Raw genomic sequence first — 14,395 nt, forward strand, 5'->3', positions numbered from 1 at the left:
GAACACTTCCATTAAAATAGTGAACTTAATAAAGTCAAAGCCATTGCAATCGCTCTTATTTGAGAAGTTGTGTGAAGAAATGGGAAGCAATCATAAATCACTTCTGCACACAGAAGTACGTTGGCTCTCGAGGGGTAAAGTGCTAACAAGACTTACAGAACTCCGCGAAGAAGTTGCTATATTTCTGGAAGGTAAAAGCGATTTTGCGAGATATTTGCGCAACGAGGAATTTGTTCTGAGGCTCACGTGTTTGGCAGATATTTTTTCAAAACTAAACGAACTGAATTTGTACTTGCAAGGAGCAGAAGGTATCAGTATATTTGCAGTTCATGAGAAAATTCGAGGTTTCATGAAAAAACTTGTTCTATGGAAAAACTGTATTGACAACCGAAATTATGACTGTTTTGAAACATTTCAAACCTTTGTAATGGAGAATGAAGCAAAAGTTGATGACGATATAATCATTGAGATATCTGAACACTTTAATAAGCTGAAAGAGAGTTTTGAGTTTTATTTCCTTGAAGAAATGAAAAATATCCAAGAGAAAAAATGGATTATGAACCCCTTTCAGCCTGACATAACGAGTGGGATATCGACAAAAGCTGAGGAAGAACTTTTTGATTTATCTGAGGACGCTTCATTAGAAATGAACTTTAACAGCAGAAAACTGATACAGTTCTGGGTGTCTGTTTGAAAACCATACCCAATCCTTTCCACTGAAGCTTTGAAAAAGGGAGAAGTACCGAGACAATGATATGAAGATTTTTTGATTCCTACCATTGCTGAAAATCCAACTTCTTGAAGTTTATTTCGGAATTTGTCGTCAAATTCCTTACGCCTGAAACTAACCCACATTGATGTTGATGTCAATGCCATTCTTGACAGTAACAAGAAACAAGCACATCCTTCACACACGCCTCATTATTAATCAATTAGATAGCATTTATAAGTTCTGGAAATGTTATTGAAAATACGCGAGTATTTTTAAATGTAATTGAAATACGTGAATATGAATAAATAATATTTTTTATATTCTTTCATATGTTTTTGCCCAGTAAATTTGAGTGGGTCGCCATAAGCTGTGGTCATAAATAGTGGGTCACGATTCTGAAAAGTTTGGGAACCCCTGGTATAGAGTATTTAAATTAACTGTTTCCAATTTAACTAAAACTTCAAAAATACAAACTCATTATTTTTATTAATATGAAAATTGTTTTAACTTTTACATAATTCAATTGTTAAAATATCCAACATGCACACATTTTTCTTCAAGTTTAGAAATTTATCAGATTTTTTTAGTACAGCACATAATTATGATGTTGCTAAATTACTGTGGGTGATCAAGAAAATTATCAGAATAATAAAATAAACTGTCTTAGCATATAACAATCATCCATCTAGAGAAAAACAGGCCTTAAATTAGAAATATTTCAGAGTAGAACCTTAAAAAAACTTCTACATGTTTTTTTATTGCATTGCAAAAAAAAATACTGGATGAAATTCTTTCAAATTAGAGGTGCACTTTCTATAGAGTATTTAGCTTCAACAAAATAAAATACCAAGGCTATTCAAACTCATACCCAGTGACAGATAAGACATATCAAAAACATCACAATGCATAATTATAACTAAACAATAATGATCATTAGTCACTACTAAATGTTTCCAGTAAAATTTTGCTTTTAAATACATGACAGAGATAATCTTATTCAGCACAACAGTCTTCCATGAAGTCACTTCAAATACTGCGGAAATGCTAAGTAGCCTCAATATTAGAACTAAGCAGCATTACCTTGATAAGCTAGAAAAACCTCATATATCACAATGTTGTTAAACAAACTAGTGAACAGACATAATCCTTCTTATTTTGAAATACCAAATCCAAGTAACTTTGAATGACAATATATGTGCAATAAAGTCAATGTGTAAATACTATATTATAGATAATTTAAATTTTTTTATGTTATACAAACCAAAAGACAACGTAAGAAGAGCAAAAACAGGTGGTTAATTGGGCCAATTATGGTCACCGAACGTTCACTGGTCAAAAATATATAAAATCCAAAGCATCAAAATTTAATTAAATGTGCTCTTTCACAATAATTTTATAACCACAGGCAAGTTTTGTGTCAGTTACTTCTAATTCTCATGGTATAATAATGAGTAAACACTTATGCTAAATAGCCCAACTTATGAGTAATACCAAATCAGGCACATTGGTGGCACACAAAGTTTACTTATGAACAAATGAAACCCAGACTTCATGCTAGGAAAAACAACTACTGGTCAGAGTGACCAATTACTAATTATTTTACCAGTCACCACACAAAACAGTCACTGCCCAATACCAGCTCACTCTTAATACAAATATGTACAGGAGTGGTCAGTCTACTGGACCTACTCTCCATAGCAAAAGGAATTTTGACAATAGTTCTAAATTTACTATATGGATCTACATGAAATGTGGCAGCGTTTAGTACAATGTACAAGTCTATTGTACATAGTTTTGCACATTACATTTGTATAAGCACTAAAAACCACGAAATGCATATTTACAGTTTTTTTCATTATCCCTGTATATTGTGTCTGGTATTTACTCTCCTCTACCATAAACTGCCACTAAATCAGCAAAGTAGGGTAAAATGAGTAGTTGATAACTAACATTAAATACGTAATACCATGTTGAAAGGCACTCTGTAACAGGTTGTGGTACATGCACTTTGACCCTCACCAATGCACACAGCATTAACCTGAACAAACTTGAACTGAAAATATAATGACAAATCATAACAGCAATATTCTGGATAGTTGGATTAATAAAAAGATTAATAATTAGAAACACCAACTTCAATTATCTGATATTTTTATGATATTATTTAGTGTAACCAATGTTCATAAATAAATGATTAATCGAGTTAACTCTTTCGACCTGGGCTTGGTCCCTTGGACTGACCACGTAATCATTTCGTGCTTGTTAGTTTTCATGCTATAACTTTTAAATTAGTAAACAAATGTTAACGAAATTTGCCAGTTTATCAATAAACATTACAATGCTTTCATACACAAAATATCTAATTTTTTTAAGTCTTAAGGTTTGTAAAGCAATGTTTCTCTCATGCCTTTTTTTCTTTTCACATCTTGCCCATTTATCATGCAACACAATTTTGATCTTAACATTAAAAATACTTTTATACAACAGAAAATTTCAAAATTTCACATGCAAAATCTTTATAATGTCCAAATAGTTATCAATCATTTCTTAAGAAAAAATTTATATTTTATCTGTTATTTTCAGTAACCAATCTCTGTACGGGTTCAGTAAATTTGACCAATCTCACAACCATCATAAAAAATTAGGAAATAAACATAAATGTTTAGACAAAATAGCTTATATCTCATAACATCATACATTTATATAAATATCTATTATTCTTATTATATTGACCTTTCACTGGTGCCTAGCTAACAATACAGAAGTTACAATGACGTGGCTCACGTGCACTCATGTTACCATATCAAATAACATAAAGGTGAACTTTAGTTTGTACAAAGTTACTTGTTTTGGCTGTGTTTTAGTCGACTAGAATTTTGTAAAATACAGTCACATTTCAATTATTATACATTATATATATGTATATAGATTATTGCTATTTTAAAATAAGTTCTTAAAGTTATTTTTCCTAAAATATAGAACAGTAAATAAAGAAGAAAAGCACACAATTATCTCTTCTAGTTATGACCTTTGTACTCGGTTGCCAAGCTTTTTAAAATTTTGCACGCGGAAGATATGAAACAAAATTTTTTAGGTTTTTATATATACAGTTGAATAACCAAAAAATCATAAATTACTATATCAGTATCACAGAATTCCACTATAATTTATCAAGCTTAGTAACTTAGCTGTATTTGGGTCTACAAAAATGCAATTTCAATCAGACTAAAGACACAACCTACCTCATTGAAATCTTGATTTAAAAAGAAAGAAATGATGCTAAGTACGTTAGAAAGGCTTAGAAAACTACTAGGGGGATATTCTGAGCTTCCGATTGGTTATTCATGTCATTTATAGAAGCAAGTGTTTACAAAAATGGAAGGAGGTGAGCAGGATGCCACTATGTTTGATTTATTATATGAGCAATATCTTAGCAAACAGAATAGATAAGACCTTATTTTATATTCTACCTTGTCAATATCTGTAATTTGAGTTTCTAATTCGTATGAAACTATAGACTTAGTATTTTGACTTAACAAACATCTAATCTGAACCAGTGCTGCATTCAACATACCATGTGACATCCAAAAATCAATGTTTATCTGTGTTTTTTAATAATTACTTTTAAATTAACAATTTGAGTAATGTATAGTTCTAAAATTTGAATTATAATCTAGTTTGATACCAAACTTATTGACATAAATTCATGAAATAGTAGTTCAATAAAATTTTGAATATGAGTCAACAATCAAGACAACATGGCCTTTCACCTCTGACCCCTATCGAAAGGGTTAATTCCTTAGTGCTAATTTGTTACGTGGCATATATTCTTAAAGTTTTTGTTGAGGCATTCAACAGCTTATATGAACTTTTCTGTGTATAAAAGATGTACTCCATAAAAGTTTATAGTTAGTTTTTATATTGCCATTTCTTATCCAGTTTCCATATTTCAAAAAGTTCATGTTACAATACATTACTTGTTGCAGACCTGTGTTACAATAATTACACCCTAGTAACTGTTGTTGTTATTTGGAAGCTTATTCACATTAATCAACTCTTGTGATCAAAGCTTTCTGCATCCAGTTTTAGTAGAACCATGATTTTTCTTTATCAACTCTCTTTGATCTAAAGACGCTTAGGTTTGAGTCCTGTTAGAATATGCTTGTAATTTAATATCTTCCAAAAAACACTAATCATGATAGTATAAAAGAATTTAAATAATGTTTCTAATTTTATAAATTTTCTGTTTAGCTGCATACTCCACAAACAACTCAACACCATTTGTAACAATTTTTTATGTTTTTGCAATTATCACAGCTTTGTTACCTTTCTTTTTCACATGTACATGACATTATTTAAAGCCCATTATAAGAAAATAGTTTAATTAGAATTCCATATCAATCACTAGTGCTAAAAATTCTTGCTTTTATCTAAGGTTACTTTTGATATACGACAATTTTAGTGGGTATTAAAAACACAGCTACTACTTTTTTACATTAGACTTATTATAGACAATGATTAGACATGATTGTTAAATTTCTGTATTTGTGGCTTTTGTCTTGACATTGACATAGATCTGCTATTCTAAGCAGCCTCTTTTTTAAAAGGGGGTGGGGCACAAGCTTATAGAAAGTAACTGAACAATTAAAAAGATGTTTCATTGCCCTAACATCTAGCATGTGAAGGATATTTATGTAATAATAATTACAAACCCTAAAGGGATGTATAAATTACAAAGCTACTCATACTATTTACCATAATACCTCAAATTAAGAAAATTTGCTCAACCTTGTACCTGCTCCTTTAAAACTGACATTTAATTTATATTCTTTCTTATAACTTTCCAAATACAAATATGTTACCTTAAACTGTTAGCCAACTGTGCATTTGGTGATATTTTCTATTGTATCTAGACCATTTACAGTGCAGACTATCAAAACTCATTGCATTTTTTTTCTTACTTTGTGTACACACAAGTGAATATATCAGTTCAAAGAAACTTTGCGATAAGTGATTTTTTATTTACTCAACTGTTTTAGGTGAAATGAAAACATGAGCACATCAAAAGCTAGCATTTCATTGCACCACTTGACATACAACAGTAACAGGTTGAGACTTATCTAGACTTCCAGTAAAGTGTTAATAGTGTTTTTTATCTTTTGCCTTCTTATCACTCGTCAAGAATATTGATTTTTTTTTTACTTTTTGTTACACTAATAATTAATTTAGTTAATTGCCCAGCTTGTCTAAATTCTCAGATATCATGAAATATATAGGACTGAACTACAAACAATTATCACATTATTGACATGCAAAGTTCAACCCACAGCAAATTTGATCATTTTAAAACAATAATGCTTCAATCTTTGATTGAATTTGTCATACACTAAAATTTTACTTGCTAGCTAGAAGTCCTATAATAGGCAGAGCATAATCAAGATTAAAAGGCTGTTATTAATTCTACATTAAAAGTTTTATTTTCTTAACACTTTACTATTTCATATTAATTGTTTAAGCAAATACTATTTCAGTGTTATGCTAAGAAACTCAGAGGATAGAGGTAGAGAACAGGTCTACTGATTCACAAAAAAACAAACTTCAAGACACAGACCTATAACCTATTAATTACAAGGGGAAGTATATGTACATCTTATTTCAGATTAAATAAAACAATTACCATTTTAACTTAATAGCTCGAAATATGCACTGAATGTTTGTGGTAAATGAAGCATATGAAATCAAGTGCCTAGTGTTTACAACAGCAACACTGTTGGATCTGGATGACAGAACTGTACTAACAATGAGGATGATACTGTGTAATAGTTATTATATTTATTTTACTCATTTAAATGTTCAACTTACATAATATAAAATTATACACTGTCTCTATTAAAAAAAAAAAACAGTGGGAAAACATTGCAAGTTAAAACATGATGTTTTAATAGTAGGTACGTTTTTTTTTTTATAAATAAGGTTATTAATCTTTTAGAATTTCTTTTTTTTCCCAAGAATACCTCCACCTACTGGCCAAATTGGGCCCAAGCAGAGAGAAAAAGAAATGACATTCACCAACTTACATGTAGGTATATATCTTCCTTGTACACTTTTAATGTTAAGTAAAAATTTAATATACAAGTTAGTCTGTAAGAATCAACAGAAACAATTCAATTAATACAATACCCTTTGACATTTAACAGAATCAAACAGTAACTTAATTCAAAGTACTAAAAATATGACCTAAACACCCGGAAATATAAAACTACCACCAGATATCTTACTAAAGGACATTTTGTTTCATGCAAGTATACACATGTATACTTACAATAAGGTCCTCAGTGATCTTTGATGATAACGAGTCTAACAAGATGTCATTAAAGTTGATCAAAGCAATGAATTTATGACATAATGAATAGAGAAGAACATTAGGGTAACTGGCTAATAGATTAATCGTTGGGCTTATTAGTTGGTTATATTCAACTAATCAATTGTTCTCATATCAGGCATGGATAGTCACAATAATAACAAATAGTTATCATCAGAAGCACTAATTTTGATTAGTGGATTATTTTCATGACATTAATTAACCCTTTACAGACGGGTCATGGGTGAGAGGCCATGTCATCGCATTTGTTGACTCGCATTCAAAATTATATTGAACTACTATTTCATAAACTTATTTCAGTAAGTTTGGTATCAAACTGTAGATTATAATTGTTTTATTATTATACATTACTCAATTTTTTAATTTAAAATTAAATACTAAAAAAACACAATTAAACACTGATTTTTGTGTCATGTGGTATGTTAAATGCAGCATTGGTTCAAATTAGATGTTTGTGATGTCAAAATACTAAGTCTGTAATTTTGTATGAATTAGGAACTCAAATTACCGATATTGACTAGCTAGAATATAAAATAAGAACCTCTTATCTTTTCTATTTGCTAGATATTGCTCATGTAATAAATCAAACACAGTGGTACCCCATCAACCTCTTTCAATTTTGGGAAATGCTCCCTTATATACACTTTCTATATATGACATAACCAATCGAAAGGTCAGAATGTCCCCCTAGTGACTTTCTCAGCCATTTTTATGTGTTAGTACACCATCTCTTTCTTTCGAACCAATATTTCAAGGAGGTAGTTTGTGTCTTTAGTCTGCTCAAAATTTCATTTTTTTAGACCCAAGTACAGCTTAGTTACTATGCTTAATAAATTTTAGTGGAATTCTATGCTATTGATATAGTAGTTTATAATTTTTTGGTTATTCAACTGTATATATAAAACTAACAAAACTTATTTTGTTTCATATCTTCCACGTGCAAAGTTTTAAAAAGCTTGGCAACCTATGTCAAGCAGCAACCAAGTACAAAGGTCATAACTAGAAGATATAATTGTTTGCTTTACTTCTTTATTTACTGTTCTATATTTTAAGAAAAATAAGTTTAAGAGCATATATCCAAATAGTAATAATCTATACATATACATAATGTAAAATAACTGAAATGTGACTGTATTTTACAAAATACTAGTCTTCTAAAACACAGCCAAGACAGGTCACTTTGTAAAGACTAAAGGTCAGTTTTATATTATTGGATATGGTAACATGACTGCACACGTGTCACGCCATTGTAACTTCTGTATTGTTAACCAGGCACGGCTGAAAGGTCAATATTATAAAAATGATATATATATATATGTATAATGTTATGAGATTTAAGCTATTTAGTTTAAACATTTATATTTTCGTGTTATAATCTGTTGTCATTCTACAATGAAAGATTTAAAGTATAATTTTAGCTAATTAATTTTACATGAAATTAATCAATGTGATCAATGCTTATGGGTAATCAATAATATTGAATTGATTGTCCAGTTCTAAAGATGAACTTTACCCACATTCTGTTGACAGCTAGCTTCTTTCTCAATGTGTGTATTTATAATTGGGTAGTTTAATTTGTATAAAAATACTGCAAGTTTGATGAAATATGCATTTTTCATTACAACAAGCAGGTAATTATTAAATACGTGTAGCTTAGTTTGTATATATATAAAAAAAAACTTGTAAACTGCAATATGCATTTTTTCACACCTGCACTGATAGATTTCACTCCCATTACACCCAAATATGACAACTTTTATTAACCATACAAATAGAGCCATTTATGTTCTCACCCACCAAAAAATTAGTTACACAATAAATGAAACCAAAATATGCACATCTTCAAGCAAAATAGTCTAAAGTTAAAACTGATAACAGAGAAATAGTTTTACTTAAGAACATGGGTAGACCTAACCCAAAACTTATACTTACTATCCTACTGCAAAAATCACACTCAATATTCAATGTATTTTAAATTTAAATCACATAATATAATAATACAAATAGCTTGGAAACCTTTAACTAATTTGGTAACCTCTCTTTATACTTGTTCTAACACACTGGTATCTATTTATGTAATAAATACACTAAAAATAAACATAGCATTCATCCAAGTCTTAAAAATAGCAGTACATTTCCTACTTGTAAACACAAGACTTTTAAATAAACATCAATACAGGTACGATTTTGTCAAGTAAACTTCAGCTGAAGGCTTTAAGTATAATTCTGACTTTCAGATTGTTCACCCTTTTCACAATACCAAAGCAATGAAAGTTTCTCCATTATTATTAGTATTATATGTGTATAAGTACTGAAAAACATTTTCTAATTATCTCATTACTCAATACAAAAAATCACATCTAGTGTCTTTTACAATTAGCATTTATAATGGGTATCAACCTTAACACCAAATGTAAAAGATATAGCTCGAAAACAATAAGAACATTCCACATTTTTTGGGCTCAAGAATAAACTTACTGTATCAATTATTTATTTATAATACTAATAGTAACAGTATTTTAAAACATTTTATGAACAACTTTTCATTAAGGAAATTATATACTTTATTTCATAATGTAAATTTTTCAGTCACGGATATCTTCATTTAAGTTTGTGATGACTTACATTTTTCACTATATTTATTTTTAAATAAAATTATTATAAGGAAAAATGAGAGGTTTGCTATCTTACAAAGAAAATGGTATTGCCTATTGGTGAAGACTGAAACAGTGAAAGTGAAATAGTGGTGCGAAGTTTGCACTAAGTTGCTAACTTAACGAAGCACCAGGTCTTTCGAGAACCTTCTTAAACAAATCAAACTAATTCACATCTTCAGAAACTATCATAAGCGTCAGTACCATCGATACCACTCTAATTATGTGACATTATATCTTACTCTTATTTAGGTTCGCTGACCGAGTGACTCATAATCACATCACATTATCACTGCCATCAGTGTTAGTGTTAAGATACTAAAAAAGTTCAAACTTACCAAGGTAAATATCACCAAAGGATCCGCTACCAATTTTCCTCCCAAGCCGATACTTATTCCCAACTCTTAATTCCATAGCTGAAACAAATATCACAAACCCGTATTAATTTTTATTTAAAAAATATATTTTTAACGAAACAATTCAATTGTTCTTATACCGCCATCTTGAAAATAGATACAGAGAGTTAATATATTTAAATATTAATACCTCCTTTCATAGAGGCGTTTTCTGGTAAGAAATTTGTTTCAAATAATGAAGAGGTCTTCTAATTTGATCGAAGTAAAAAACTATTCGTTTTTGAAAGATATAATACCCTGATTAATTTGATTTTTTAGTCCCCTCATAACTGCGAACATCTAGTAAACATAATACATCATACATGCGCCTGCGCGGTAGCATAGGCCCTGAGAAAGAGATACCCGGATCGCGAAATTGACTCCACCCTCTGCGGCAGATGGCGTTATTTTGACAATCAGACTCTGAGTTATTTTCTTAAGTACACATTTAAGTTAAGCTTATACATACATACAAAATGAATATGTGCAATATCTGATGTATGTCAATGTGAAAAGGTTTACATGTACAATATATACATGCATATAAACATGTATGCAAAAATACTGCTCGATATTGTTGATTTCAATTACTATTAAGCTTAAATGGATTAGTGCGCAGGCATGATAGAACAAAGACCTCTAGCTGCATGTATTAAGTCAACAGTTGACTTCGCATGACTCATAATTATTGTCTCATTATATTATGCTAGTAACAAAGTTACACTCATAACTAGGATAAACAGATCAAAGGTTCATTGCTATAATAATAAGTTTAACAAAAATGTATTTATTAATAGTCACAATTACCAAGTTGTTTAATTTTACATTCTTGTTTCTTTAATTTTGCAGTCATCAGCTGAAGTGCTCTATTTGCTGTGCAACAGAAATAGCAGAAGACAAAATGCTATAAGTATGGTGTTAACGTAAAATGGAAATTTTTCAGATTTTTGAAGAGCTCTCCATCAGGTAGAATTACTTATTATGGCAATGCTTTTGTCATGTTGGTTTTAAATTCAATCTTACTTCATTATAATCTGTTAGTGCCTTTTAAGCCTGCCCCTCAGTGGGACAGCGGTAAGCCAACGAACTTACAACGCTAAAATCCGGGGCTCAGTTCCGTGCAATGATCACAGCAGATAGCTCAATGTAGCACTGCTCTAAAACAAACAAACTAAAGCCTTTTGAACCCCCATTGACTCAGCAGTAACTAAACTGGTTTCAATACATTTGATGGGCATAGCGCAGATAGCCAGCCCATTGTGTAGCTTTGAGCTTAACAACAAAACACGATTTAAAAACATATTATTTATAAATATATATTACCCTATTAGCTTAGAGGTATTTCAAAATACGATGTATATGTGTGTGTATATATATATTTATATATATCTGTAATGTAATATATGAAAAATTATACAAAATCAGAAAATATATCTTAGTTATTTATTATCTAAGTTATGATTCAAAAATGTTCTTCAGGGTTGAATATTTATCTCACCAGACAAGCGGATAATGAATTCATAATCTAAATACTCTGACAAAATTTTCGTCGTAGACAGTGGTTTGGTTTGTTTAGAATTTCGCGCAAAGCTACACGAAGTCTATCTGCGCAGCCGTCCCTAATTTAGTAGTCGAAGACCAGAGGAAAGGCAGCACCACCCACCGCCAACTCTTGGGCTACTCTTTTACCAATGAAAAGTGGGATTGACCGTCACCACGGCTGAAAAGGGCGAGAATGTTTGGTGGGACGGGGATTCGAACCCGCGACTCTCAGATTGCAAGTCGAGCGCCCTAACCACTTGTCGGACCCATAGTAAGTGTAAAATTATATCATTAAAACAAACCACTTTCAGAACGTAATATTTGCTTAGATCTTTCGGCTACTAATAAAAAAAATATATAACAATATTTGTTCGCTAATAAAAATCCTCCATTTATTTTATATTTTCATTTCTAAATAATTTATTTTGCGTTATAGTTAAGGTTAGTCTTGTTGATGATATGCCTCTTTCCCCTTTCTTTTCAGAAAAAAAAATAACAAATTGATAATGTTCAAATAATTGTAATTTTTATCAATGTTGAGTCAACTTGAGTATTGTTGTATTGGTTGCGGTATTTTAAGGTAAAACTAATTTCCTAACAAGTATCAAACAGGTAATTCCTCTAGTATCAGCAAGTTCGATAAAGAAATATGGAAAGTAATCTGTATTAGTATCTTGACTGAATTTCTTTAAGTGTAAAATAATGAAACCAGGAAAATGTGAATAAATGAAGGAAATATTCATTATTACAAACAAACAGAAAGCGTAATCAAATCTGAAGAGGAGGAACCCACTTTTGAACAATAAAGTTTAATTATAATTTGTTTATAATTAAGTACAAAGCTACACATTGGGCTATCTGTGCTCTACCCACCATATGGTATCGAAACCTGGTAATTATCGTTGTAAGTCCGCAGACATACCACTGTGCCACTGGAGGACATAAAGTTTGAAGATGGCTTGGTAATGAAGAACACTTTATCACAAGTTTAACATAATTACAACATTTCGGCATTATCGGGCAGAAGTAGTTTACATAGTTACAGGAATATATATATAGTTATATATATATATATATATATGGTTATATAGTATGTAACAAAGAAGTCATATGACCGGAGATTTTAACAGCTTTATACATACATACAGTGCCTTGTAAAAGTATTCACCCCCTGTAAAATTTCCACATTTTGTTGCCGCCTGAGTTTGCAATCATGAAACTTTCAAATGGGACTTTATACTTAGAATCTACACAATCTACTCCAAACTGAGAAAGCTAAAAAAAGGCAAAAGACAACAACAAAAAACGCTGATATTATGTAAGTAAGTTAGATTTTCAAAGAAAATTAGAATATTCTCAATTGCAAAATATTAGTTTGAAAGGTCACAAAATTCGTTTAATGGTCTCTGTCTGTGTGTAATCAAAGTGGTCTAACTTGACTTCAGAGTAAATGCATCTGATCAAACCACAACTCACACAATGATACGACAAACCAACCATGAAAACCAAGGAGCTTTTCAAACAAGTCAGGGATAAAGTGGTAGAGAAGCACATATAAGTAGAAGGTTACAAGAAAATTTCAAAGTCGCTGACTATCACTTTGAGTACGGCGAAGTCCATCATTAAAAATGGAATGTGCTTCATACCACCCAGTCACTACCCAGATCAGGCCGCCCTTACAAACTAAGCAGCAGGGCAAGCAGGAAACTGGTCACAGATGCTACCGTGAAGACAACAGTGACTTTGAAAGATTTGCAAGTTCCATGTCTGAGATGGGAGTCAGTGTTCATACATCGACAATATCCCGGTTCCTATACAAAGCTAACCTGTATGGGCTAGTGGAAAGAAAGAAGCCATTACTGAAAAAGAGTAATCTTAAATCTCGTATGGAGTTTGCGACGAAGCATGTAAATGATACTGTAGACATGTGGCAGAACGTTTTGTGGTCAGACGAGATAAAAATTGAGTTTTTTTTTGTCTTAATTTAAAGCATTATGTATGACGCAAGACCAACACAGCACATCACCCCAGTCAACACCATCCCAACTGTCAAGTATGGTGGTGGCAGCATCATCTTATGGGTATGCTTCTCATCAGCAGGGACTGGAAACCTTGTCAGGATTGATGGGAAGATGGGTGGTGCAAAGTACAAGCGAATCCTAGAGGAAAACCTGCCTGAGTCAACCAAGAATCTAAAACTGAGTCGAAAATTCACATTTCATCAGGACAAAGACCCTAAGCACAAGACCAAAGCCACACGTGAGTGGTGTCAAAAGAAAGAATTGAATGTCCTGGAGTAGCTTAGTCAAAGTCCAGACTTGAATACAATAGAAAATTTATGCCAATGAACTTGTCAGAATTGGAGCAATTTTGCCAGGAAGAATGGGCAAAAATGACACCACCCCATTGTGCAAGCTGATAGAGATCGATCCAAAAAGACGCACAGCAGTAATTACTAGCGAAGGTGTTTCAACCAAGTACCTACTTAGGGGGGGTGAATACCTATACAATCAGTAAATTTCAATTTATATATTTTCTTTGCAGGTTTTGCTAACATTTAAATTTCTTCACACAACAGTGTTAAGTTTGATCATTAGAGTTTTGAATACAAACAAGTTCATTGAAAATATTGTTCACATTATTTGTATTTCATCAAAATGTGACATTATTGGTAGGGGTGAATACTTTTGCAAGGCACTGTATAGACATA

The 14,395-nt window shown here is 31.3% G+C and overlaps 1 protein-coding gene and 1 long non-coding RNA gene across 3 annotated transcripts in view; one reads left to right on the forward strand and one right to left on the reverse strand.

The window, feature by feature from the left end:
• The window catches only part of LOC106472530 (casein kinase I), a 27,485-nt gene extending 17,013 nt beyond the window's left edge, over nt 1-10,472 (reverse strand). For both annotated transcript variants that reach the window (XM_013933183.1, XM_022401099.1), the window contains exons 1-2: nt 10,295-10,472; nt 10,087-10,164 (exon numbers count right to left, since the gene is read on the reverse strand). In XM_013933183.1, coding sequence (XP_013788637.1) covers nt 10,087-10,164; nt 10,295-10,304 — 88 coding nt within the window. In that variant the 5' untranslated portion in view covers nt 10,305-10,472. The remainder of the gene's footprint in view (nt 1-10,086; nt 10,165-10,294) is intronic.
• LOC111089159 overlaps nt 1-14,174 on the forward strand; it is an 18,390-nt gene extending 4,216 nt beyond the window's left edge. The window contains exons 2-3 of the long non-coding RNA XR_002613482.1: nt 8,283-8,289; nt 14,164-14,174. This is a non-coding gene — a long non-coding RNA (uncharacterized LOC111089159). The remainder of the gene's footprint in view (nt 1-8,282; nt 8,290-14,163) is intronic.
• The last annotated feature ends 221 nt before the right edge of the window (nt 14,175-14,395 follow it).

Source organism: Limulus polyphemus, unplaced genomic scaffold (assembly GCF_000517525.1).
Source record: "Limulus polyphemus unplaced genomic scaffold, Limulus_polyphemus-2.1.2 Scaffold5406, whole genome shotgun sequence".
NCBI lineage: Eukaryota > Metazoa > Arthropoda > Merostomata > Xiphosura > Limulidae > Limulus > Limulus polyphemus.